This window comes from Scomber scombrus, chromosome 6, assembly GCF_963691925.1.
Source record: "Scomber scombrus chromosome 6, fScoSco1.1, whole genome shotgun sequence".
NCBI lineage: Eukaryota > Metazoa > Chordata > Actinopteri > Scombriformes > Scombridae > Scomber > Scomber scombrus.
The window spans coordinates 28,951,109-28,977,504 of NC_084975.1; the positions used below are offsets into that span (position 1 = coordinate 28,951,109).

Here is a 26,396-nt window from a genome sequence, read left to right on the forward strand (position 1 = left end):
GAGGTTGGAATCAGGAGGGGGGGAGTGCGGTAGCTGGTGCGGGTGGAGAAGACAATAGAGTTGAGATGAAAGAGGAGAAGATGAGAGAAAAAAGAGAGAGGCGGGAAGAAAAGGAGGTGGGAGAGAGGACTCAGATGAGAGGCAGCTAAAAAGCTCAAGGAGGGTCACTCGCCGGCACGAAACAATTTCCTGAATAGAGTTTGAAAAAAAGACGAGCTTAACAAGATTTTAGTCTGAGAGGAGCTGCGTGTGTGCGTGTGTGTGTGTGTGAGTGTGTGTGTTTGCATCAGTAGAGTTGTCAATGAGTGTGTCGGTTCGCTCGGTGAAAGCCTGAAAAAACTAAAGTGCTAATGAGAGTGGCTCATTAAACACAGCATTTACATAGCACACAGGACAGACAGGACAGGAGATTTAATGAATTCTCCCCTCTTCTCTTTTTGTCGCCTGCTTCAGCTCTACACACACTTAAAACACACACACACACACACACACACACACACACAGTGACTCCTCATGGGAGAGGCCGTTACTTATCTCCACCTGCTGGGGAGCCAATTAAAACTGTTTTCTGGACCAACTTCTGACTCTGATAGTATCATAAAAGCTACACAAAAAAAGGAAAAGGAAAAAAAATAAAAACCAGTTGAAAGAACATTGGATTTGAAGCATTTCAACACATTTGCTCCATCCCTGTGGATTATATATTTGTTCTATTCAGAGCTGTCATCTGGTAGTTAAGAAGCAAACATGCAGAGAGGGGCTTTCTCAAAATCCTTCATGGCAAACACTGTCAGCCTTTCCTTTACAAAGTTTTGTCTTAAACTTTCTCTGACGCTCTACGGCCGTCATCTTTGATCTCAGTCACAAAATCAAGGACCTGCTCTGATGGATGACTGAGGAATGACTCTTCCTCTTCTTCATGAGCAACTGCAGTACAGTGTTGAAATGTCAGGAAGACGTCAGCGATGTCCACACTCGGCCCCGCCCACATGTGCTGCTGGGTGACGACATGAGCCAGATCCGCTTGCAAATGCAAAACTTCGGGGGGAAAAAAGTTAGCCGACTGATCTCTTGTCTAAATAAGCGGTTTCAATGTAGACTGACATCAACCGTCTCCATGACAACTGCCCTCCCCCCCCCAAAGTTGTCTGCCTCCATGGCAACTGTCACCACCTGCAAAGAGCTACTGAAGCGATGTCACGCTGACACGAGCTGCACTGAGATGTTATGGGCAAAGTTAACAGTTGGAACCTTGTTTGTTGTAAATCTCCAGGCAACAACTTTCAGTGAAATAAAGACAAAGTCAAACAATGCGACCATGTGTAATGAGAGCTCATTAGTATGGCGCTGCGGAATAATGTTTTTATGAGTGGATCCCAGTTTCATATGTTCTCTTTGCATGCTGTTGTGTGAGCCTGAGGACACACTTTCACAAGCGTTCCCGCTGTTGATTTCACACCATCGTCTACAAGTGGCGGGTAACGGATGAAGGCAACGCAGGTTTTCAAAATTCTAGAAAAATATCAGCTTTGTTTTATGAGAAAGGAAATGCATAATGAGAAACTGAAACATTGTGTTGTTTACAAGAAAACAAAAAAAAAGTTTTTAGAGTTTGTCCAACTTAGAATTTTCACTTCTGCTGCAGTTACACCAAGACGTCTTAACTCCAACTTAGAATTTGACTTTCAGCTTTTACTTCTGTAAACCGTGTTTTTTTCCCGACATGCGGCGGTACAGTGGTGCAGAAGTGTACTTCAGGTTGTGTCAGCACACTGTGACATCACTGCTGGGTGTGGTCAGCTGAGACTTGCAGTAAAAGACTTCTGTTCATTCAAAGCTAAAGTAATCAAATTCAAAGTGCCTCAAATCTGTAAATGATGCCCTATTGGATTTGTCAGCATGTAGTTGAGCTTGTTTATTATTTATGTGTGCTTTGTCATTATTAAAACAGCATGTTACTGCTATAGCTTCTGCTTCTTCTCCATATTGAGACCTGGCTTAATGCTGATGGATGTGACACCTGCTGTCTTACTGACACGTGTAGAAAGAATGGAGCGGTTATCCATCGTCATCATATTTGCATTGCTTTGCTTTGGACTGGACAGTAAATAAACGTTTTTTTTCCCTTTTCCTCTTTATTCAAGAGCGTGGTATATACATTTGACGTGTGATTTAATGATTTTACATTCAGATTTTGTAATATTATTCCTCAATAGATCACGATACATTTATTCAGCCAATGTGTTGAAGACATTTCCATCTTCGTAACAGATTTAGAAAGGAAATGTTTGAAAAAGGGACTAGTTTGTCGGCACTATAGACTTTTTAAAGGGGTTAGGGTTAGGGGACATATTATGTTGTTTATATAATATTATGAAGTCAAAAAACAAGGGCTTTCTGTTTTTCTAGTACATCACACATGCCCATAAATGGTCCATTCTGTAGCCTTGGTTGCTAAGGTGTTGTTAAGGTTTTTCCATGTGTTGTTTGCATTGTCCTCTCTCATATTTCGGATCAGATTTCAGCTCGTGCATGCACAAATATATTTGATAAGTTGACATTTCCTTAAAGACAGAGGAGCTAAAACAGCCTGTTAATGTTTTAGACAGAGGCTGAACTGAGGGGCTGCTTTAAGGGTCAGTAGATTTAAATAATTTGGTTTCTTTTTAAACTGTGAATCATGTATAAGTATTGAAGAAGAGCCACAGATAAAACATGTAGATCTGGAAATGTGCATGTTGAAACTGAATGTTCTAAATGTATTTCAATGTCCAAAAAAAAACCAAACAAGTTGGCATTTTTGAATAGTTTTTGATGACAAATTTGATTTTATATGTGAAACCACTCCATGTCAGAAACCAATTTTGAACAATTTGACTATACAGTTTGGGTCGGCTGTGGCTCAGGAGGTAGAGCAGGTCGGCCACTAATTGGAAGATGGGCGGTTTGACTCCCAGCTCTTCCAGTCCACATGTTGATGTGTCTCTGGGTAAGATAATTAACCCCAAATAGCTCCCAAAGACTGCACCACTGGTGTATGAATGTTAGTCTGATGAGCAGGTTAGCACCCTGCATGATAGCCCCTGTCATCAGTGTATGAATAAGTGAATGAGACATGTAGTGTAAAAGTGCTTTGAGTGCTAAAAAGACTAGAAAAGCGCTATATAAATACAGTCTATTTACCATGTAGTTTATCCATTTCTAAAATAATAACGTTTTTGACATTGATCATCATTTGACATTCTTGCTTTGTGTGTTATCAGAATAATTCCAATTAATATCTCGACAGATCTGATGAGAGGTCAGAGCTGATTTGTGTTTTTTTAATCAGCACTAATTACTTTATGATCAGCTCATTTGCAGAATCTCGTGAGCCTCTTAAGACAGCACCGACGACTGCTTTCGTTAATTGATACCTTGACAGTCAAAATAATGAATACTGCATGACGTGAATGGAAATATCACATTTGCATGAATTATTAGTGTGTTGATTGTCCCTCTGGGAGCGCCAAGGGAAGGATGACAGGCGGTGGTGACACAAGCAGAACATCAGCATCTCTCTGCAGCTGCACGGCTCACAGCTGTGGATGTCCAACTTCATCCCAAAGGACACATTCAAACAATGTATATTCTAGTAAGAAAAAGGGGGGGGGTTGATGCAGGTATTGCATTGACTACTGCAACATGTTTCATTCCAGGAGAAGCCTACAGCTGCTATTGCAGGGTCTTGGCAAGGGTTTTTTTGCACCATAGCAGAGCCAATACTGCTGGGGTGTACATTTCAGCTGAATAATCTGGAGACCAATTTTAGTCTTACTGCAAACTGCCCTCAGGATCCAACCAAGTGCTTTAAAGAAGAAGAAAAAAAAGCCTCTTGACAGTAGGTAACTGCGGAGTACAAAGTCTGCCTTCCTATTCCCCTCATTTTTTCTCCTGTGTCTATATTCATTGAGGTGGATGGAGAACTAATCAATTCTCACTGGGCTCTAAAAGGCCAGGGCTCAGTCTACAGCCTTCTGCTCAAGCTAATATCACGCTCTGTCTTTTAGCTCCACCCACTCCGCCTACTCACATCTGCCTCTATTTTAGAGATTTTCTCCAGTTTGAAACGGATGTCGTTTCAAAATCCTTTTGAAAGTAAAAAAAAAAAAGAAGACATTTATCACAATCTCTTAATATATCTTGAGTTCTGCGATATGGGATGAACATGACAGTATTAGAGAGACGGAGAGAAAGGAGTACAGCATATTGGAGGAAAGGTTGATGAAGTGAGTAATGAGAGGAGAGAAAGAACTATTTTAAAGGGCAGTGTTAAACTGAAATGTGTGTAGCTGTTAATGCCAGTGTAGTGACTTAGGCTATTACTCCTACTTATGGATTAGCAACTAAACAGTCCACTTAGATGTTTGCTGAGGAGATGATTAGCCATCCAGCCTTTAAGGAGTCGCTCTTTCAACAATAATTGGCCAACTATGAAATACTCAATGTGTTCTAATGATGTGAAGAGTGATTTTGAGTTGGAGGTTGGTTAGTTAATCAACAAGAATTCATTGTCAGCACATGCACGAGGTGGACATATTTGACATTTTAAAAAGTTTTTAATGTGTTTTTTTTATGTGATGACATATACGGCAGGCTGATGAAATCCTACCATCAGCTTTAACAGTACATTAAATTTTAGTATTCATCTGTGGATGCTTAAGGACATGAGCAAAATCGATCCTTTCCCCTACCCCCGAAATCTAGGAAATAAAAGTGTTTGTAGCCTGATATCATTGATCATTTGTCTGACTGTCTGTGATAACTCATTTTACACAATACCTCCCACTCCCACTAGTAACAGTGCACACTTTATATAATTACAGATTATTTTAGGGATCGATTATTGTATAGGGTTTTTTTTTTTTTTTTTAATCACTTCACCATTACAAGGCTACTGTTTGTCAATTTTGAATGTCCTCCTATGGGGATCAATAAAGTGTACCTTACCTTACCATGTGTGTTTTCAAGCTGCAGCTAGAAGCTTAGAGGCGACCATATAGTGGTCTAAATGGCTCCATGCACATGATGATAGGTGCAAGGTGTGCACATTTAAGTAAAGTTATAATCGTCTTAGTGTGAGATGCTCCTGTGGACTGAAGATAACGCACATGGACTAATCCATCTGTAATGCTCCAAAATCTCAGTCTACTGTACAACAGATGTGAGGAGCTGAACTTGCATTATAGATTTAAAGTTTATGATGTATGTAGTTTTGACTTGTTCTGCTTTCTGCTGATGTACAATGACCATGAAGGTAGGACTGGTCCTTCAGTAGTTTAGAGTGGCATGTACTGGCTTGTTTAGCCTGTGTCTTTTTCATTTTTACGCAAGGTAACATGAGACCAGGGATTTGCTGTGCTACTAAAAACTGAGTCGGTGGCCCACTGAATAAATGTGACTGAAAGCAGAACAACTGAAGCAGCAGCAGTGAAGAAGAAAAGAGGGTGAACGCAGATGGGTTGATAAAAAGCAACTGAAAATCTGAGTTGCAACGATACTTTGGCCTCCAATCTCTGCAGTAAAAGCTACTGTAGCCTTGCCATCTAATACACCCCCCCACACACACACACACACACACACACACATATATAAAACCTCCACCAATATTCGCCTGGTCAGCAGCTCCAGTCTCAGCTCCAGTTTGGCTATTTGGCTCTTTGGCTGTTGGAGCTCTTCCACACTGCCCACAATGGATAGTACAATGATATCACAGTGTCCGACAGTGAAGGGGAGAGAGATTGTGTGTGCGTGTGTGTGTGAGCGCGTGTGTAGCAGTGAATTTTACGGGGAGAAGGACAGTATGAATGAGAGTGAGGAGAAGAAAGAGCATAAGAGATACAGCGAGAGAACAAGAGACACACTCAACTGATTGATTAAACAATGGACGCTCATTAGAGAAACTAGCCCGAGGTTGTGTGTGTATGTGTGTGTTTGAGTGCTGCTGAATGGCCTGCAGCAGAAAAAAAGATAAAGACAGAGAGCTGGTGGATAGAGATACAGAGACACACAGAGCTGTCACAGGGCGCGCGCACACACACAAACACACACAGAAACTCTAACATGAACATGGATATGGGAGTGTGGCTGTGGATATGCTGCTATATATAGCACATGGGAAAAACTAGGATAACACATTACTATTTACCAGCTGACTGCCGCACACACACACACACACACACATAAACTGTTTGGTGTGTTTGAAGGATCATTTGTGGATGCACTGCTTCCACATCTACACAGTTGATGCTTAAAATCACACACACACATACACTCACACACCAGTATTGACTGGTTGTCATGACGCTGGAGTTCACTGGTGCCAAACAGAACAGACATAAACAGTGTGTCGCTCCTATGATATGATTCTTGTACCTCAAGACAAGCTGCTGATCATTCCTCTGTATTGTCACCAACAGCATACTGTAGTTCATATGTGAAAAGTATTCTCTCATTCGCTCATCACTGAAGAATAATCTAGAAATAAGATTATGATTGGCTCGAAGCAAATGTGAATTATATTGACTCTTCTGACATAAAAGCAGTAAAACATCTCAGTTCAACAGGACGCAGGTTTTGGGGAAACTGACCCAGAGCTCAACGTGATGTGCTTAGTGAAGTGAACAAAAGCAGGATCATCCATGCGCCAAAGGGTAGATTATTAGTTTAAGCGTTCAGTGAAATGCAACTAATGCATGTTTTCAATTTCATCGATCCAGCTCAAAATGTAATTACAATTGAACACATTTTAATTAAGATTATGTAAATGTTATATTGGAGTCTGCCTAAGGTTCATTTTATTCTTGTCTGTTATCACACAACATATTGCAGTTCATGCTTAAAGGGACAGTTTCGGGGAAGAATATGCTCGTTGGCTTTCATGTCGAGATTTCATTCAGCGTTCACTCACTCTTACCTTCTTGGTGAAGTCCATGGCTTTGAGGATGGAAAGGTTGAGCGTCTCCAGCGAGGCCAAAACTCCCTCGTAGTCCCCCATGTGCTTGGCAAAGTAGTCTGCGCACGCACACACACACACACACACACACACAAACACATTGGCATATTACAAGATTTATCCAACTTTTAGTCACAAAACAATTTGCAACGGTTGGCTGAAAGTTTCTGAATTGATATCATATATTTTAAAAGAGGAATAATTGCATTTTCTCTGAGAAGTGTTTTTTAATAATAGATAAGAATAAGAATGAGGGTAGTGGGAAGGAAGAGTGCGTGCGTGTGTGTGTGTGCGTGTGTGTTTAGTCCACTTACCACAGAGTTCCTTAGTGTCAACATTACTATCGCAGCATAGCGCAGAGGGAGAGAGGAAGGAAGGAAAGTAGGAAGCAAGGAAGGAAAAAGGATGGAGAAGACCCGGGTCAGAAACAGAGGAAAGGCTTTTTGCATGCAATCACACACAGACACACACGGACAGATAGACACACACACACACATAGAGTTTGGCAGCCTGGGAGCAATCTAACAAGACTCTGTGACAGGAGTCTGAATCAATCCGCTGCCATCATTCATGCTCAGTTCACTGTATGGGGACTCATTTGGCAGCGTATTCTTCACTGGCATAAAGAAGACTTTGCCTGGTTGACTGACCGGGAGAGAAAGGAGAGGGGAGAGGCGGGGAGGGAGAAAAGACGGAGAAAAAAAAAAAGAGATGGAGCGAGGGAGTGGTGGGAGGACGAGGAAGCGGCAGACAGACAGCCAAATAGGGATAAGATTTAACTGATGATGGGAGAACAGGGGACTGAGGGGGAGATGGGCAAAAATGCTCCATCTGCTCATCTTGATTAGAAATGACTGCTCAGGGATCGCTGCACAACATGGAATACTATAAAAATCACCAGTGTTTAAACATCTCTTCTTCATTCCCTTTTTTCAATATTTTAAACATCAGCACCAGACCAGTTTATGCTACTGTTATGATTGGATGATTCTATTAGGACCTCCTGAGTTGATGATGGTACATTTTATTTTAATAAGTGGCAGTTTCATTTTACATGCACGGTTTCTGCCAGAATTCATCCGGATCTATCACTGTGACAGATGGGCTTTAAAAAATATGCACTGAGAGTCTATATTTACCCATCATTAAGTGTATTTTCATGTTTTTCCAACGACATATGCAGTTCTCTGATATTTGTCAGGGTTGTAAAACTGTCTCTGCTAAAATAATGATAAATAATTAATATCCGTATGCTAGATGCAGATGTATTCTACACTTCAACAGCAGGGGAAGTAAACCAGTCAACTCATTCACAGGTGATGACATGACTGATCATCCCTCCAAGTGTTATTAAGCCTCGAATATTCTACTTTATCATCAATAAGAATCAGCTGATGTTTTTATAGCGACATAAGATTTTATTAGTATCACACACACAGTAGAGTGGTGAACCAATCAAAGGTGCAGTATTTCATTTATAGATGTGGCCAGAGCACTAGCATTGATATAATCATGGAATTGTTATATCATGTGTTTATGCATTACATAAGTACTGGCAGTGACTGATCATTATGTTTCTAATTGGTACTAATTTGATTTGTCATTTATTTTCCTGTTATTTTGTTTGTTTGTCTGTTTTCTTTCTAATATCTGGATTTCAAGCAGCTGTGTGAAATACAAAAATGTTGTATTTTTGTGTTTTTTGATAAAGAAACAAGCAAAATAAGTTAATGTGCCCATTTCTCAGTTTTCCTGTGTATTTTGATCCAATCAGGGGCAGTTACTGGGCAAAAAAATGACAAAATCCTCCTTAAAATGGGCAAAATCAAGTGAGTGTTATCAATGGGTTTGGTTAGAATAGAATGATTCAGTGCCAAATAAAGCATCCATGAATTCAAAAAATGATAAGAGTAACCAAAATGACCTTAAACTGAAATGTACCTTCTGAGTTATCAGCTGAAATTTCATATTCAAGCCTCATCAGGAGAGGAGTGAAGGGTGAATCAGACGACAGGAATGAGTGACAGATGGAGAGAGGTGATGGGCAGAGTGATAGGAGAAGGAGGATGGAGGGATGAAGGCGATGGGAACAAGAAGAGATCGGCATGAAAATACAGACGGAAATCTCAGCCTGATAGGAGATGGGAGGAAACCACAGAGTGACAGAGACAGATAGACGAAGGACGGGAAACAGGACAGCGCTCAGTCTCTGCCTTCTCCATCCCTCCTCTCAATCCATCAACTTCCTGCTTTAACAGCAAGCGCTTACGCAGTCATTTCGGCTTTCACTCGTGCAAATCAATAACCTTATCTGCTGTCACATGATAATGTTGAGGCCTGACATGCGGATGCAGAGTCTAATGAACAGAAACTTTTCTGAGTGCGCCCACCGCAGTGGATAAGGTTTGTAAAGCTGCGATGTCTGAAGTCAGAGTGATGGCTGCACGGTCCACTTACCGCACTGATTTAAAAATCTCACCTAATGTTTGAGCCGAGTCGAAGATTTATATATTGAACCTAATTCAATTCTACATCAACCGTAAAGGTCAGCTTTTGTTCTGCTTGGTTTCATTTTATTGGAGGCGCTGCAGGATTCAGAGGTGATGTAAATTAGTCTTTTGATTACTCAGATCCCACTGTGTCAGCACACTTCTCCTGATTGCAGCCTCGATGAGCTGATTGGCTGATTATAAAGGTTCAACAAATTATTGGGGTGAGGGCCAATCAAAACAGAGAATCATAGAGAGTCGACGCCATAGAGAGGTTCATGTCCCGGACAGTCGGGATGACTAACTAAAAATGTAAAAAGAGTATGAAAGTTAATAAATTAACTTTTTTCTTTCATCTGTTTCTGCCTCTCTATATTTTTACCACCTTTCCCTTCATCATTTTTTATTTTGTCATGTTCCGTATTGATGGTGTCACTTAACGTAAAGGGCTTTGGTACAAAAGGTTCCCCATAAAAAGGGCTTTCAGAACTGGATGTGACATTTCCTGGCGGCAGGATAAATTACATACATTTCATGAAAGTGCACGCACATGCACGCACACAGGCACACACACACACACACACACAGGCACACGCGCACGCACGCACACACACACACACACACACACACACACACACCAAAAAGTGTGGTACTGAGGCTATGCAGCAGGAAAACAGCTGTGAGCACCTCTCTACTGTTTCATAATTAATAGTGAGATGTGATCAAAAACAAAAGTCACAGTGGGGTGAGCACACTAACACACACACACACATGCATAAATGTACAAGTATGCAGATTTATTTCATGCGACTGTTGTACGCTGTAGGCAAACACTCACACACCCACACACATAAACACACATAGACACACACACACACACACACAGCCATGCCGTAGTGGTGTAGTACTGCTGACCTGGTGTTATCAGAGTCGATGGTGTGGAACAGCTTCTCCAGCTCGTCCTCGTTCAGCGTGCCATCGGAGAAGAAAGCCTGGAACTCATCCAGAGACAGCTTACCATCATCTGCAGAGACACACACACACACACACACACACACCACTGTGAAATCATTTGTAGTAGGAGGTGTGCTCAGGTTGATATCTTGGGAAAACACCATGTTCTCTGGATAATTAGAGGAGCGTTTCCTGCGCGGTACAGAACATTAGCACGAGGAACGATCATTTAGAGCAATCGTGTGAATGACTTCACTTTATGAACCTGTCTTTTGCTTTTAAACGAGATGAAAGGACATAAAGTGACTCTTCCAGCTCCACCCAGTGATACTTCAAAATTGGTGCAGTCATCCCACCCAACCAACATTTGTTCCCTTAAATCCTTGGAGATTTTCAAGTCTTTGAAGTCCAAGTGAAGTCATAATTCATTAGTGTTAAAGCTGAGTCATCACTTGAATGATTTTGTCAAGTCCACACCTCTTTATATTGTATTTTTCAAAGTGTAGATCACTGTAAAACCCAGAGGGAAACCTCAATCACTTAGCAAGACATTTCTTTTCATTTTTACACCTCTGACTGATTCAACGTGTACCAGAGAATCCACGTGACCCCAAACTTTGCTTCCTCAAAGTCCCTATTATTCAAAATATCTGTTAAAAACACAATTATAACGCTATCTGCCCCTGTTTTGTTCTAAATAAGCTTGTTTTTATTGTGCCATGTTCCCTCTGTATGTTTTTCGGTACCATACCACCACTAACAAATACACACACACATCCTCCGTATGATCATTGCCTTGCCTTCTAAAGCTGCTGTGAAATCAATCCAGCATGAGCTTCAGTCTGGTACAAACCGTTAGCTGAATGCCTGCTGTCTGTCTAAGCACAAGATGCCGATTATGTTTCAAAACCTCAAAGCCTTTTGGTAAGCGCTGATAACCAAGACGCACTAACAGTGGATTGCTGCTCTTATTATGTAACCAAATAAAACGCCAGTAAAAGGCATTTTTTTAAAAGGTAATGCTGGTGCGTAACATGGCTGTATCTGATTGACAAGGAAGGCTTCGATCTATTATAGCAAATGCCATTTGTTTTTGTTTTTTCATATGACATTTCATCAATGTGTATGTTTTTTTAATGGTCAACCCTAGAGCAAGCCTGAAGCAACTTTCAAGTCCGATTTGGGTTCTGTAACAAAAGTGTTCAGGACATGCATAAGACATCCCCCAAGTTTAAAACTGAACATCTTTCCTATCACGTGTAACGCTGCACTGTTATCATATTGTCTTTGCACTCACTGCCACCATGCAGCATCCCTACCACACTGCAGTTTGTATTATTTCATCATGCAGTAAAATTGACAAGAATATAAATAATCAATGCCTCCTGAGCAACACATCGATCGTGCTTTCTCAAATTAGTAGTGCTTTTGATGACTCGACTCAAGAACTACAGAGTACAGACCTACGTTCCCTCTCTGCTGCAATGATTTATTGACTGATTTTTTTTCTCTATGTTCCCTAAACCTTAAGTTCCCAACATAAAAATGTCCATTTCTGGTATATTTGTTTATATTACCATAAGCAATAGTTCCAAAACATGAGGTTAACATATGTAGAATTTGACCCTGACGTGAGCTCATCCTTCATGCCCATAAACAGCTGTTTGTTCCGTAGCCTTGGTTGCTACGGTTGTGTTGTTTGCATTATATTTCAGATCATGTTTCGGCTTGAACATGAACAGCTGTATCTGAAAAATTGACATTTTGTGTAAAGAACAAGACAAAGAAATGAAAGAAGTCCTACTGCTACTGTTTGTTTACTTAAGCACCAGAGGTTGGCTGAGACGCAGCTTCTGGGGGCTATTCAATCAGAAGAGAGTTGGCTCTTTGGAGGATCTAAGCCTTAAAGAGACAGAGGATGAACCGAGGGGCTGCATAAAGGGCCAGTATGAGTGAAATAAAGAGGGTTTTTTTTTTTTTAAACTAACAAGCATGCGAAGATATTCCAGCAGAGCCCCAGAATAAAAATATAGACCTGAAAATCTACATAATATGTTCCTTTTAACTTCAGGATGATAAACCTATGGTCGAAAGACGTTTAATATCTGACTACACCCAGCATCACTAATACATGTCGCCAGGCCAGCTGACAGTCTTGCCTGGGCCCGGGACGAGCTAATCTTAGATGGGCCCCCACGCACCCGGATCTCTCCTTTTCCCTTACTCTTCCTCTCCTCTGCTCTTCCTCTCCTCTCCTCAGTGTTGGGGAAGCTACTATGCAAGCGTAGCTTGTAAAACTACATGTAGTTCAGCCTGGCAGTAGTTTGAACAAACTACATTTCTACCCCTGGAGAAATGTAGTTTGTAAAACTACAGCTAAAAAAAGTAGCTTTAGCAACTACTTATACTCATTATACTCATTTTAACTATAGACATGTTGGGTATTCTATAGACATGTTGGGTATTCTATAGACATGTTGGGTAATATAAAGAGAAAATTAAAATACCCAATACCCACTTGTAAATCAGAAATGTAAATCAGTCAACAAAAAATGTAATAAAAAATACAAAGAGGCAGACATATTCTAGATCGGTGTGTCTTGAACAACAATGTTGGCATGTCATGATTCATGCCCTTTTTCAAATAGAGTTCTGGAACACAATAATGGTAAAATAGAATGTATATTATATAGGTCTTTTTTTAATAAAAAATATTTCATGTGCAGGTGGTCGAGTGGTTAGAGCACATGCCATATACGCTGCTAAATAAAGGCGTCCATGCCAACAAAATCTTAAAAAAATAAAATAATAATGTTTCATGTTATTGACCAAAATTGTAGTTTGTAAATTGAGTAGTTTAACTACAAAAAATGACCCAAAAAGTAGTTGAAATACTTGACGCAGCACAACATATGAATGTAGTTTAACTACCAGCAAGTTACAGCTAATTGTAGTTAAGCTATGTAGTTCAACTACATGTAGTTTAAGTCTCCCTAACACTGCCTCTCCTCTGCTCTGCTCTTCCTACTCCTACTCTATCAGACTCGGTCATGTTAGTGGGCCATAATGCAGGATCGCTGAAATTAAATATCTGATCAGTCTCTGATCCATCCTGCTCAGACTATCTGACTATCAGACTATCTCACGCTCCACTGTGACTCTCTTTCTCTTCTCTCTTACCGGTAGCTTGACTCTGTCCCTCCGTTGCGGGGCAGCTCTCCCGCATCACTCTCTCGGTCACCTGACTGCAGCTGGATCTCTCTCCTCTCTGACGGAGCTACCAAACTCAACTGTTTCTGTCAAAGATAACGTGTTGTGTCAGGCTTTTATACAAGCTAATGGACGTTAACATTAGAGCTGACCTGTTAGGTTACGTTACAAGGCTGCGCTGTTTCTTACCTTTCTCTACGTTGACTTTACTAGTTCCAGCTTCACCGTCACCACCTTTTTTTAAATATTTGTTTGGAAAATCTCTAAGGCCTCTATTTTCTTCTTCTCTTTTCTTTACTTTTCTGAGCACCGGACTTGGGCTGACCGGGCATTTTTAGGCTAAACCATTTTTGTGTTGGGGGTGGGGGGGTTCTTGGCCACTATTTCAAGAGCAATTTGGAAGAAAACAATTAAAAGCTTTTATTTAACTCAAATATTACAATTTTTTTCCACAAATAGGCCTATTTTGAAAAATTATTCCATAATTTAATGTGGGCCCAGTTCTGCACCCCTCCTGACACACACTAGACTCTAGTGCAGTGGTCTCCAACCCTGCTCCTGGAGAGCTACTGCCCTGCATGTTTTAGGTATCTCCTCACTCTAACACACCTGATTCTAATAATCAACTCGTTATCAAGCCCTTTGACGAGCCTCAGCTGCTTGATAACGAGTTAGAGTGAGGAGATACCTAAAACATGCAGGGCAGTAGCTCTCCAGGAGCAGGGTTGGAGACCACTGCTCTAGTGTGTGTCAGTATTTCTCTTCAGCCTTCACAGAATGCCTTGACTGGGTTAGGGACCCATACAGCTCAGCATCCGTTGCTGGAAAGGACATGACTTTAAAGGAGCAAGAGGAACTCATTGAACTGAAACAAGATCGTGGTTTAAAGCTAAACTTTGCTGATCTTCCTTTGGACAGTTTTTGGTTAGCTGTTGCCAAGGAGTTCCCCATTCTGGCCAACAAAGCTATTTTGACATTGCTCCCGTTTTCAACCACATATCTGTGTGAGCTGAGCTTCTCAAGCCTGACAGCGATAAAAACTAAAAACAGAGAGAGACTGAGAGCTGTTGAGGAAGAGCTTCGTGTGTGTCTTTCTACCATTCCTGCCAGGATATCCTTGTTGTGTTCATCGAAACAGGCCCAGGTTTCACACTAAGTGAGCACAAATACATTTAGAAACTATATTTGTTGAAAAGGCTGTCTAGGGCTGAGCAGAGAGTGGCTAACCACCAACCAGTAGAGGGCGCACTGTCGCTGTTCTGCCTGCAACAAAGCCAGTCTGGCAGCAAGAAAGAAGGGAGTTTTACAGATTAGACCTGCTTTTAAGAGGTTTCAGTTGGGTTTTTTGATGTCCTAAGTCTAGTTTTTTTGTTCAAGAGGATTGTGTGCGTCCATTTGTACTGTAAGTAGGTTTCAGTTTGATATTGTAAACATAATTTAGTTTGAGTTACAGTAGTAAACAGAGTGTTAATGTGGTTAACCTTTGAGCTAATATTTGTTAACACATTACTCCTTTTGTTGTATAATGAGGATGTTTTACCTGAGTGTGGTCTTTTCTGTTATCGTTGTACATTCTAGAAACCACACACCTCCAAGTCTCTGTAAGAATCTGGCAGAAATAAATAACTCTTTTTGCACTCCACAGTCTGGTTATTGAGACCCACCAGAGCCCTGACCGGACTCTCCACAGCGATCCATACTCTCCCACCACCCACACCCCAACACTATTTTTCAATATTATTAACTATATGTATTATATGTACTGTGTTAGTGTCTTTTTGTGTCATTTTGGTTGGTGGTGTGCCCCAGGATTTTGTAAATGTAAAAAGTGTGCCGCGGCTCAAAAAAGGTTGAAAATCACTGCACTAGAGTACACCTCTACATAACTATAGCAAGGCACGAAGTTAAAACACTTGAGGTCAGCAAAAAGAGGCTTTTCAGGGGCTGTTGAGTTACACGTTCAACTCAGAAACTTTGATAACTTCTGGAGGATATGCATCTGGTCCCACGAGGGGCCATTATAAGCCCTTTTTATTAAAATGAAAATGTAATTTTCAGTACAAAAATGCTTCCCTCTTGTGCCTCTGCTTTTCATTGTGCAGGAATTGTATTGAATTCATACTGGATGTTACTTCAGGCACAGCAAAGAGTGAGATTAAATTAATACTGTAGAGTATTTTTAACCAATTCAACAAACAACCAACATCTGCTTTTGCTGTTTAACTGCAATCCAGTATGAGCTTTCCTCTGGTGGACTGGTGGCTCTGCAGTTGGGAGTGGTTATTCCTGGATTTGGCTCCATCCTGTATCTGCCTGCAAGTCTGCCTGACTGTCTGTCTCACCACATGATGCAGAGCTAGATATCAAATATTAATTTCCTTGCCCTCAAAGTGTGTTTGTCCTTGAGTGTGCCTGACTGGATGCAGCAGGTTGAGCTATGGGACCACTGCAGAGCGCTAGGAAACCAGAGGGACTGGAGGACTGCAGCTTTACAAAAAGCTGAATTCAAATGTGCTGATCTTAAGTCTGCCTTATCTATTCCCTCTGCTGTTTCTCAGTTACAGATTAGGGAGGCATAATGTATGAATTTCTTATTTTTAGGCCTCCTTCACTCTAGCGTAACAGGAGCATGGCTGACACATGTCCAGGAGAGAGGTAACGAGATGCTGCCTCTTGTTTTGACCAGTCAGAAGAAAAAGCTTCACACGGTTCTCAAAAACAGACTAACAAACTGTCATAAAACTTCCAGGAACTTCACAACCTGAGCCAGCAAACACTCTGTTTGGCTCGCCTCCCCACCTCACTTCATCCTTCTCCCCATTAGTCTCGCCACGTCTTTTATTTCTGCTCTCCTCTAGCTCCTTGTTAGAGAAACACAAAGTAGAGACAGACTCTAAGATACTGTGCCACGTTTATTTCTGTTGCACACGGTGACGCCGAGTAAGAAATGCCTTCACACGCGGCTTTCACTTTGGTGACACTTGGCATAACCTTTCCAGGACAGAAGGCATGTTTGTTTGAGGCGGACTTCTGAAATGCCACTTCTTGTGTTCACAGCACCAGTCCCTGTCCTCTTGGGTGCCACTGTTTATTTGAAGTCGATGGCCATGACTATTTTCTGTTTCAGGGTACAAAGGACGTCTGCACACTGTTAAGCTCCCAATCAATAATTGTATTCTCTTTTTGGTTGGGTTCTCTCAAAAAAAAGAGAATACAGTTATTTATTGGGAGCTTAACAGGGTGCAGATCACACTCCTTTTGTATGCTGCGATGTAAAAAAATGTTGTCTTGCACCTGAATAATTTGCCTGAATGTGCGCTCTGGCGCAGCAGTGAAACAGCACTGAAAGGAGAGGCACTGGTGTTTAATTCAGCAGTGACCCAATTTACTGCATGCAGCCAGCTAGCCCGGTTAGACCCACTTAGGAATTCTCCAGTAGCACACCAGAAACAGAGCAACACAGACCCGAAGCAAAGCAGATAGCTGGCTAACCCCATTTCTTACAGCATGAAATACACTCAAATTACACATGTCTGACAAAAAACTACAGCTTCTCTAATCCCTGGCCTACACCGCACCACCGTCAAATACTGAAATACTTATTTCTTCACATGACACCCACTGTGAAACATGTCATGTAATGTGCCGCTACCTTGTTCTCAACTGGGAGAGTCTATTTTTTGCTTTCCCCCAATATAGCGGTCAGAGATCATGGGCAACTTCTAAACAGCATCCATGGAACATTTCTACTTCTTCCTTCAATCTGAATCCTGCATCTCCAGCTACTGGTTCCCCCTTCAACTCATTTAAGAACCACCCACTTTAAATAATGTACTGTAACCGTGACACATGGTAGCAACTATGGTGATGCAACAGCAAAGAGCATCCTGTGTCTCTCAATAAGACGCTGTAGATTGGCCCCATTTATTTTGAATTAACCATTATTTGACTGTTCAAAATGGTCAAAGGAGGGAAATTGTTTTGATGAGGCAGGAAATGACTAGAACTCAAATGTTTCTTTTCAAATAGCATTGAGGAAATGAGTGGACAGTCCTGGCAAAAACTGATGATGAATTATCAATGTTGGAAAAATTGTGGGTTTTTTTTACGTAGCAGTACACTTAATTGAACTTGCTGATATAGTGTAAAATAAGCCATCGCAGCTTCACTCACACCTGCACTCACACCTGCACTTCTTACTAAAGAGATACCTTTCTAGTATCACTATACATGCATGAGCTGCAGAACAATGAATCTGTGTCGCACATCTATGCAAATCCACCACATTGTATTCAAAAGTGATCTTCAACTGTTCAAAACAAAAAAAAGCAAATCAAGATTTCGAACACTTATGTAGCAGTCAATAACGTAATAATGGCTGATAACGTGATAACAGCCGATAACATTTACAATATTAGCAAAAATGACGTTATTGGTTCAGAAATTCTATTACGTTATTTGCAAGTCATCACATTATCGGCTTTATTACATTAAAAAACGGGCATACAACGGACAAAAAGTTATTACTATATTGGTTCCGAAAACGTAATAACTTTTTGCCAATAATGTAATAAGTTATTAGATTATTGGCCATTATTACATTAAAAAACAGGCATGTTATGTTATCGGCCGTTATTACGTTATTGGCTGCTACACACTTGGAATCATTTTTGATGAGTAGAGTCACACTACTGTCAATTTTGTGTCAATAAACCGCAACATTCCAATAAAATTGGATTTATTCAATGAAAATGTTCAAACTAAAGATTACTGATGAATGTTTGAGAGTTCTGCATTTCTTTATGCCACATGTAGTTAAGATCTTTTTTCTTGATTTGCTTGTGTTTCGTCTGTTTGCGTGTATTGCACATATAAGTGGAGTCCATTCAGAGTAACATTTTGCATCTCACTGACACTTCAGGCCACCAAATTGAACACTGCCTAGTACAACTTTGACAATGTTAGTCTCAGGTGAATTCTATTCCCTATTTGCATTGCTACATTTGGAGACTTTTTAATTTGTACAAAAACAAGGTCCTGTACTGCTAATGTAATGCCACAGCAAGATAAAATTATGGAAATCTCATCTCAGAGGGATTGCGAGGGGATCAAGTAAAGCACCTGCTGGCTGTCTCTGTCTTTTATTTCTGTTCTTATTTATTTTCTACCAGTCCCTCATGTCTCAGATATCTTTAAACAAAGAAGAGGTCTGAGTCATAAAATATTTGCCAACATAAACATTTTACTGTCTATTTGGACTGTACCTCAGATCTGCTCACGACAGCTGGGAATTGATTGTTATTACTATAAACACACAGAAAATGAATGAAACCGTGCTTTATTTCCTCATAACTCATAATGGTATAGGGCCGTTGTTATAATGCCCAGAGGAGGAGTCATAAACAGAATGGCATTTTCAGATGTCGCCTTTCATTAAAGTTCTTCATTTTGCAAATACCAAACAGGAAATCATGTAACTAAAAACCTTTTTGTTCAGCCAATCATGGAAAAAGGCAAATCTGTTTTACTCTGGTGCATGATAGTGGTGTAAATTACAGGTGGTGAAAATGTCATCTACGCACCCTGTCATTTTCAGCCTGTCTAACAGCAGTGGATTGATTCAAGAGCAATTGAAGATGTGATTCACCTTTGTAAACACGACAGCTTTGTATGCTTACCGCAAGCATGATCGATTTCAGCTACATTATGTTTCTTTCCCTTTTATACAGAAAGCATCCTGCATAAAAGTCACTGTCAAATAAAAACAATTACATTTGCTTTGGCTCTGCTGACTCACTTTTTGTTTGGGTGTGTTTATGTGGATGATAATCAGATTTGACATTTAGATTCCAGTGGAAGGTAATTCAACTCAAAAATATTACTGAAATAAACAAATGATTTGTACATCAAAAGGCCTTGCACTACCCGCTTGAAGTGGACGTTGCTGCGAGTGCTGCTTTGATACTTAAACCTTCCCTGATTCCAGATCTCTGAACTGCCACATACATGTCATTTTTGTTCAGATATTCATATGGTTATCATGCTGTGAACATTGGAAAGACTGTATATAAAGATGGACATAGCAAGGTGTGATGTTACCTATAGGTTTGCATTGGAGCTGGTTGCAGCTTATACCCAGGAACTTCCAAATTAGGAGGGCGGGCTGTTGTCTTTTATGCTATGGAAACACTCTGACACCTAGGACTGAGGTGAATGCTATACTGTAGTTAACTGTCAATGCTTTGTGCTGCTTAGCTAACAGGGCAGTTAACAAGTAACATTAATCTTGTGTGACAGTCTTCTGAGGGTCTTGTTAGTTAACTGCTTAACCACAAACAGTAGACTGTATATAAAGACAGATGACATGACAGCTCCACAAAAGTGAAGGCAAAATATCTCCCCTTATCGCCCCCTGGTGGCTGGTTGCAGTATATGTCATAAAGGCAGACCCTCGTCCTCCACAGTGTTAACCGGCCTGCATGCTGTAGCCACCAATTTACCTATCGCTGTTGAAAGTTTGTTGTTTGTAGAGTTGTTCATGCATCTCCGTTGCAAACTATCTAATGTGGTCTGTCTGATCATATTTTTTGAGCATGCAGAATTTCATTGTTCTGGATTGTTTCAATAATAATAAACATATATTATAAAGCAAGCATATGTGTCCACTTCCATGTTGATAAGAGTATAAAAAACTTGAACAATATTTCTTTGAAGTACATTTAAAACAAATAAAAAATGTGGGATTCATTTGTGATTAACAGCCCTAGTTTTTAGATTCTTTTTTTGTAAATTATTGGTGGGTTGATGTGGGTTTCCAATGGGTTCACTGTAGCTTGGTTCTAAAATAATGTCAACCTGTAGTAACACACACTACTGCAGACCCTTGTTTCTTTTTTTAAATGCAGTGCTATTTTTATCTGAATGTGGCCCAAGTCTCCGTCCCAAGCTAGCTCCCCTCCAAAGTCAAGGCTTCAAGTATGAAAAATGAACAACCCCTCCCCCACCTTCTCCTTCCTTACTCAGAGAGAGACTAATCCTTGCTCTGGAATAATACCAACGGTTTTGTTCTGGCCACATCAGAGCCTGCAGCCTCTGTTTGACTACCGCCGAGGGAGGCCATGTCTTGTGGTGCATCATGACGGTACGAAAGAGTTGGGGGTGAAAACGCCGGGGTAGAGACATCACTGCGTGTGTCAAGATTGACTAAACTACATAGTCTCTAATGCTGACCCGAGTGCTCGGTGTTTGTACATGTGTGACAGTGAATGAGAGAAAGAAATACAGAAAGCAAGTGAGGTTAGAGAGAGGACGGTCAGAGCAGTGGACTTACTGTGCTAACTGCTCTCTCTTTTTTCAGGGCAGACTAAAGAGAAGCAATTAGCACTTCCTTCTTCCTGCTGGGCTCCACATCCTGCACACAGCAGCAGCATCACACTGAGGTGGAAGACAGACTGAACGTGCCATCTTCTAGTGTCTTTCCTTAACTGTATGTCTGAGGCACATTGTCTCCTTGTGGTTTTATATCATTTTAGAAGTGTGTGCATCAAAAGAGAACAATTCTCTTAGTTTTCTCTCATCCATCTGTCCTCTCGCTCTGTTTCTCATGCTGATTAGAATTATTTTTGGGGTGCTACATGATGGGTTGTCATAGCAACACGAAGAGGGGGAAATAACCCTCCTTTCAGGCTCAGGATATTGCCATATCTCTTTCTACTGCTGTACACCATTAACACACATGCACACACACACACACACACACACACACACACACACACACACACACACACACACACACACACACACACACACACACACACACACACACACACACACACACACACACACACACACACACACACACAAAACAGCAGTAACCACTTTATATAACTTAATCTGCTGCTCCCTTTGCATATGGTCAATCTGTTTCACACCATTTGCACTACTTTGTAAATATATATTAAATATTGCCTTGTTGTCCCTCCTGTTTGAAGCTTTACAGCTGTTTTTTTCATGTGTTTAACTTTTTAGTTGCACTATTGTTGTTGTTGTTGTTATTATTTATTTTATTGTTGTCTACTTCACTGTGGGTCTAAGAGAAACATCATTTCAATCCTCTACATGTACATGTAGCAGGTTCTACATTTGAGGGGCCTCTCCTTCAGATGTAGATCTAGTGTTGGAGTTATTTAGAGGGTGCGTAGCCTTCATCTTGAAGTCAAAAAGTCCACTGGGGTTAACTTTTTTCCTTCAAGAATAACGCAGTAAAGAGCTTGAGGGGCAGGACTTGAGCTGTCAGGGTTATCACAGTGGTCAACAGTGTTTCCTCACAGCTAGAAGGCAAGGGTTCAAGTCTTGTCCTGAGCCTTTCTGAGTCTGTGGCCCAATCCCAAACCAGTCCCTACCCACTTTACCACCAAGTATCACTCCTAATCAAGTAACAGTCACAGCTGTGGAAGGAACTTCTAGTGAAGGGAGAGGGTATGAATGGATATCCAGGCGAAGGGGGAGTGGATAGGGTGAGGGGATAGGGGCTGGTTTTGGATTGGGCCTGTGTGTTGTCTACTGAAGTAGCATAGGTTTTGTCTGGGTACTCAAGTTTCTTCCCACTTTTCTTTAAAACTATGAATCAATTGGACACTCTAAATTTCTCAAAAGCTCATTGGTTTCAATAAAAGTCTAAATTTGAATATCTGCTTTGTCTTTTTTATCATTTGCAATCAAAGCTCTAAATGTGTAACTCAAAATTTGCTGATTCTGTTTTACTTAGTGTGTCTGATAAAAAGTGACATATGAGGACCGGCAGAGTGACGTCATTGAAAGTGTGTTAAAAGTGTGTTGAGTTCCAAAACTGGCCACTAGACTGAAAAATCGAAGATGACCAAAAATGATAAACACACTTACACACTTAATTTCATAAAACTGTGATGTTTCAGGACATCAGATATGTTTTGTTTGGGAGCATGCTGAGAGGGTCTAGAACACTGTAGAAGGCTTGAAAAAAAATGAGGACTTCAAAAATGTCCTAATTTTTCTGGGTGTCCTGATTTTGCAGGTCTGTTATCATACAAATGTCCTAATTTGTGATGAAAACAAGTGGACACACACACACACACACACACACACACACACACACACACACCCACACACTTCCTATCATTTTTCTTGTTTCAGTTCTTGTCCCTTTTCTTTCAGCTATCTCTCTCCTGTTTTCTTGTGTTGCTTTCTTGCTCACATAACAACTTCAATCCCTCTTCATTTAACCTTTTAACCTTGTTTTTCTCATCTTTGTCTTTCTCTCTGTAGTTTACTATCAAACTGCTATGTCAGTGAGAATTAGAGATGTGTTTCTCTGAGCCGGTATTTCTCTCTTTGTCTAAATTATCTCACTTTAGCCAATAGTTCTTATCTGTAGCCAAAGGGAGAGGGAGCTGTGTGTGTGCTTGTGCCCGTGTGTGTGTGTGTGTGTGTGTGTGTGTGTGGTTCTGCCACTGAGCTGTTCCATATGATAGATGAGGAACAGGAGTGATTCTCACTGAGCTGTCAGCTCTTGTCCTTTCTCCCTATCCATCATTTCAGCCCACCTGGAACAAGCACACACGCACACACGCACACACACACACACACACACACACACACACACACACACAAACACACACACACACACACACACACACACACACACACACACACACACACACACACACACACACAAGCACAGGAGCACACACGCCCACACTCTTGTATGTATAATTTGGCATCTCACTTAGCACTCCCTCGAGAAACATTGCTTTAAAAAAAGATAACAGTGGTGTTTTACTTACTCTAACCAATCAGCTTTCACTGTTGTTCTTCTTGTTGGACAGCATCATTCACTGTGCTAAAGTGTCCTTGAGCAAGACACTAGATTAAAGTATCATTATTGACTGGTGTCTTTCCAGTCTGATCCCACAGTAAGTACAAACAGATGTTCGTCCTTCTGAGTAACACTCAATGCTGCTCAGTATTCACCATCAGATTATATGAAGCCAAAAAGCTATTTGGTGACAATTAAACTGTCCCAGTGATTGGCTGAACATATAGATACAAGGAGAATTCACCTTTTATAGTGGGTGTACTGGCTTAATTTAAAACAGCCTTTTAAAAAGTTCACGACAGTCATACAGCATGTTATTCTCACCTCAAGGAGACAACTAACAAATTAAGCTCTCGGTGGACCAGAAGGAAACCATGACACAAAATATGTTACTATGCCACTGCTTTGAAAACTGGGTCATAAACTCTGCTAATATAAATGCTGCACAACACTGAATACAGACAAAATACCTTTAAAAAAATGATTTTAGGGCAAAATTATAGAGTTTCCATTCCTCGGTTCATGTTTTTGAATATTTGTCATAAAAATGATCGTTTGAAACCACAGACATTCATTAATGAAAGCTGAAAAGGGTAACTGTTTTTTGGGCTGATGACCTTTTCAATTTCAGCAACAAAGAGCCTTTCCAGTTTGTGACCTGAGGCAAGAAACCCTACAGCACCTCACAATAATTATATTAGGAGTAAAACTGGTCACACACCAGCAATCCTTTTTGAAAGTCACTGTAAAGGAGTTCTGAGGGACCACACCAGTGGTTTTCTATGTTTTAGCGCTTTAACTTTAATCACATTTTTCCAGAGCACATGACGACTTCCTACCGTCCAGGCAAAGTTTGCTTTCCCTTTTGCTTCAATACACTATGCAATAAGTTAAGTACTTTCTTACATTCAAATATACACGATGAAAGCCTTGATGCTTTTTTTGTTAGTCACCTATTGTTGGGTAATTGAAAATATCTGCTTTTTAGTGCTATGAGGGATTCTTAAAGACCGTGTAAAGTGAATTCAGACATTTTCTTCTAAACACATTAAATAGGTCATAAATGCGAAGAGCTAGGCTTCACAAACTGTGTTTCAAGATTTCTATGTCTGGATTTAATGGGTGGGTCTGAAAATCACAGCTCCGTTACGTAACGCGGCGGTGTTTAGCATAAACCCGCCCCTGCTGCTGTAGAGGTATAAATACATAAAAAATGTTCTTGATTAGCAAGTAGCCCCCCAAATCTGAGATGTTTGAACATGTAGATTATTGATTATATAGAAATATGTACATCATGACAGATCCCCAAAATTGAAGCCAAACATCTCAATCGTCCCCTGATGGCTGGCTGCAGCTTAGGTCATAAATCCCGCCCCTCCATGTTAGTGGATAGGAATCGAGCAAAACTAAAAAATCAAAGTACACATAAAATACATTTTTTCTAAAGATGATTAATGTCAATTGTTTTGGATAGTTCTATCATGTTGATGTTTGTCAAACTGTTTTAAAATAGGTATTTGAAGATGTAAAAATGGGTCCCATCAGACTCTAATGCAGAACATCACACAAGCAAGATGTCAGCTCTGAGAAAGCAGATATTTTGCCTTCACTTCTGCATAGCAGCAAGAAGTGGAGACACATTCATATCTATATACTTTCAGTGGTAATGAATTCATTAACATAGAGATGAAAATGGCCTCTGGCATTTAAATTTAATTTTTAAAATGATAACGCAACTCTGACAATAGGATCGAGGAAGCAAAATGTTAAACATCTATCTGAAGCAAGTTTCTATTCTCTGAAAACTGATTTTCATAGAGACCTGAAATGGATGTAAACCAACAGAAATCAATCTAAAAACTTTTGAAAAAAGATCAGCAATTTGTCAGTGCTGCAAGTATTTGAACCTTGTCACAACAACCTCTCTGACAATAAATATCTACAACCTCTGACATGTCTAAGTGCATCTGTCTGGCTCGGAGGCCCGTCAATCATTTCAGTTTGTGCAAAGCAGTTTGTAGCTATGTGAGCTACAGTGATAAATACACAGCCGTCAGTAGAGTCCAAATCTAACAAGACACTGTAAATATTCACAAGTGTTGTGTGATGTGTCTGGACTCAACAAGCTGCTTTGTGTGCAGCTAAAGCATCACTGTTCTCCTAATTCTAAATAAAAACAGAGGTGAGGGTCATGATTTGTCTTAATGAGAAGGATACAATCCTTTCTCCATCTCCTCTGAGACAGATGGTTCCCTAGTGTAAACAATACACTGTCTGTCTGGATGAAGAGATGAGCCACAGTAGATGATCATCATTCTCTCTTATCTATTTTCTGTCTCAGCGGAGAGTGGAATGATATGTAATCATCATCAATCTGCTGGTGTAACATAATAATGTTATTATTAGAGGAATGTGGCTGTATGCAACTCAATGGGTGTAACTGTGGAGATGATGTGCGTGTGTGTGTGGTTTGTATGCACACCTCAGTTCAAGAAGTTACTGTGTTTGTGTGTGTGTGTGTGTGTTTGGTGGGGGGACCTACACTAATGATGAGTAATCCTGGACCGTGATGGTTGATAATAGCAGCGTGTCAGTACACTAGTGAGGATGATGCATTCAGGTGCCTGTCTCCACTGCCAAACCGAACCATCTGAAACCCATTGGCAGTCTCTCCTGCTTCAATCAGCCCTTTGGGGATGCCTCATTTGCACAAATTGTGTTTTATGGTTCCTGTTACAGCCAGATATTCTACTTCACCAGCCCATAATTGACTACCATTGCCCACAACAGTGCTTTTTTAATGCAGCATGATGGTGTTTAATGGCAGATAATAGAACATCTTGCTGGCCCTCTTTGTTGTTAATGTTATCACATGGCGCCCTGGTGGCTCGGCAGA

At 40.6% G+C, this 26,396-nt stretch overlaps 1 protein-coding gene across 1 annotated transcript in view; it reads right to left on the reverse strand.

The window, feature by feature from the left end:
* Positions 1-26,396, reverse strand: part of necab2 (N-terminal EF-hand calcium binding protein 2) — a 127,154-nt gene that overhangs the window by 75,725 nt on the left and 25,033 nt on the right. Inside the window, exons 3-5 of the mRNA XM_062421253.1 lie at positions 10,399-10,507; positions 7,309-7,334; positions 6,956-7,053 (exon numbers count right to left, since the gene is read on the reverse strand). Of these exons, the coding sequence (XP_062277237.1) occupies positions 6,956-7,053; positions 7,309-7,334; positions 10,399-10,507 (233 nt within the window). The remainder of the gene's footprint in view (positions 1-6,955; positions 7,054-7,308; positions 7,335-10,398; positions 10,508-26,396) is intronic.